Here is a 2,760-nt window from a genome sequence, read left to right as displayed (position 1 = left end):
TGGGTTTATAGTTTAATTCGGTAGTGCTTTTTTGGATTTGATTTGGTTGGTTTAATTTGTCTTATTTAATTTTACTATTTCTTATAGGTTTGAGACTGTTTAATTTTTCTGTATTGTACGTTTTGCTTGGTTGAACTTTAATAATGAAATTCGTATGTTTGAAAAAAAAAATTTAAATAATGTGGAGGTATTAAAAAATTATAAATTTTAGAGATTGATGCCATACTTACTAAAGAATAATTCACATTTTTTTTTTATCTGTAACTATTTGAGAAGAGAAGAATTGGACATAGTGACTAGGAATTATCAAATATATCTTGTCAATCCATGGTCATTCAATATATAACATTGTTATAAGTATATATATGGGTTGCATTGAATAATTTTTCCGCGGAGTTTGTCCTCTTCGTTTTTTTCAAAGCCATTTGCGCTGTCATGCCTTTTTCTTTTGAATTAAACATGTGGTGCATTAGCAGACAATTTACAATCAAGGCATTATTATCTTATTCATCTAGATTCATGATCCTGATTTGAAATATGATAAAATATTCTCAAATTTTCCCATCAGTTAATCCATTACATGGCTATAAATAAGCTACCTCAGGTTCTGCTAATACATGCAAAATTAAACCAACCATGGCTAAAGCTAAATCTTTCACTCTTCTCCCTTTCATTTCTTTTCTCCTGCTGGCTTCTTGCCTTAGTAGTTCTAGTGGGGAACAATTCAAAGCTAATGTTACTATAGCTAATGGTCTGGCGTATGGATATTACAATTACATATGTCCTCAGGTTGAAGGTCTTGTAAGAAATTATCTGATGCAAGTCTACAGAAGTGACGCAGGTCAAGCAGCTGCAATACTTCGTCTCCAATCCCATGACTGCTTTGTTCAGGTCATTCTCTGTGATCTCTAGCTTTTTGAAATGGGATGTAAGCTTATGTTTATTGTATTGTTGAATCTGGATGTGCATGAAAAATTAAACAGGGATGCGATGGATCGGTATTGCTTGATAGATCACCCGAGAGGAGTGAGATTCCCAACAAGGACTTCAAACAACAGACATTTCAGATCATTGAAAATCTCCGCCAAATTGTCCACTATTATTGCGGCCGTGTCGTCTCTTGTTCTGATCTTCTCACACTCGCTGCTCGTGATGCCGTCTTCTTTGTAAGTTGGAACTCACTACTCTTAGTGCGGGTGTGTCGTCTCTTTTATTAAAAATTTTAATGATTACTGTTGTCATTATTACAGACAGGTGGCCCTGACTTTTCAGTCCCTTTAGGGAGGCGAGATGGGGTAACATTCCCCAGACCAGGACAAACAAGTGAAGACCTGATAGCTCCTACTGCTAAAACAACTGACATACTAGCGAGGTTTGCTCGAAAAGGCTTGAATTTTGTCGACGCTGTAGCCCTCTCAGGTGCCCACACTATTGGCATCGCCCATTGCAGCTCTTTCCGAGGACGTCTGTTTCCTAATAGAGATCCCACCATGGAATTTTCCTTCTACGACAGACTTAGCCGTTACTGTGCTTCTCCAGCCATCGACCCTCTAGTTTGGTTGGATTTTCGATCCCCTTTCAGATTCGACAACCTGTACTTCGTTGATCTTATGAACCGACAGGGTTTGTTTACTTCAGACCAAGATTTGTTCGAAGATCCAAGGACTAGGGGAACTGTTATTAATTTTGCTTATAACCAACAGCAGTTTTTCGTGAACTTCGCAGCTGCCATGATCAGAATGGGGATTGTGGGAGTGTTGACAGATGGACAAGGGGAAATTCGTGCGAGGTGTAACATGAGGAATTCTGATTTCTATAATTTGGAGTCTGTATTGGAAAAAGATAACATTTCATCCTCTGCAGCTATTTAATTGCTGCGAAGCGATGCTGAAATCTTTTCCTTTTTGCAACTTATTTTTGTTCTTACTAATAAAATGGTTGCATCTTCTAATTTTTAATTGCAGATTTTCAGTGAAAATTTGTATATTCACTTGTGTTTATAAGCAGTTAAGCTTTGTACAACATATGATTGATCCTTAAACATATTTATTATTGATCTCATATTCCAAACCAATGTGGTCCTAAACCAATGTGGATATACTACACTCTCCTCATACTCCAACATAAACATGTGGCATGTGAAGTTTGCAAGCAGCCCAATATTGAGGCTAAGACAGGCTCTAATGGGGATGTTAATAACCTCAATTCCAAAGGTTAGCTCAATGGGAGAATTACCAAATGTCGAATAACAATCATACTCTTTAAACCTGAATACTCGTACCATCTAAGTTCAAATTCATTTAGTATTTCTTATTTAAATGGTAGTGGGATTGAATTTTTCACTCATAAGGAAGTTGATTTTGTACGTAGGTTAGGAAGTTCCTTTTCATTCTATCATTCTATGCATGAAATTTTATGAGTTACTTAATATCTTGTTCATTTGGCGGGCACAATTTGCTCAAATTAGAGCTCCTGGCGGACTATCAGCTTTGCCTTCTTGAATTCCTGGACACCATCCGCGGGCACCGAGGCTTGCACCACGGCATTATCACCACATTCGAAGACAGGGACAACCTGGGCAGCGGATGGGAATGCATAGAGTCCCCAGATGCTCTGAAAAAGAAGGTGGCTGAAGCAATGCAAGTCCTCCGAGAAGCTGGTGCTTCTGTAGTCGGAGATCAGCTAGGCTTTTTGGGATTGACCGAATGAACTGCGTAGTCTGAACCGATGTTTTGACCGGGCTGGATGAGCCGGCATTAT

At 38.3% G+C, this 2,760-nt stretch overlaps 1 protein-coding gene across 1 annotated transcript; it reads left to right on the top strand.

Annotated features, from left to right (window-relative positions):
* Positions 1-443: 443 nt before the first annotated feature.
* Positions 444-1,958, top strand: LOC110610085 (peroxidase 12). Its single transcript, XM_021749955.2, has 3 exons — positions 444-891; positions 984-1,166; positions 1,251-1,958. The coding sequence occupies exons 1-3, from the start codon at positions 637-639 to the stop codon at positions 1,869-1,871; spliced, it is 1,059 nt and encodes a 352-aa protein (XP_021605647.1). The 5' UTR covers positions 444-636; the 3' UTR covers positions 1,872-1,958.
* Positions 1,959-2,760: the final 802 nt, after the last annotated feature.

This window comes from Manihot esculenta, chromosome 2 (assembly GCF_001659605.2).
Source record: "Manihot esculenta cultivar AM560-2 chromosome 2, M.esculenta_v8, whole genome shotgun sequence".
Lineage (NCBI taxonomy): Eukaryota > Viridiplantae > Streptophyta > Magnoliopsida > Malpighiales > Euphorbiaceae > Manihot > Manihot esculenta.
Note: the sequence above shows the minus strand (reverse complement) of the source record. Positions and strands in the feature narration are given on the sequence as shown.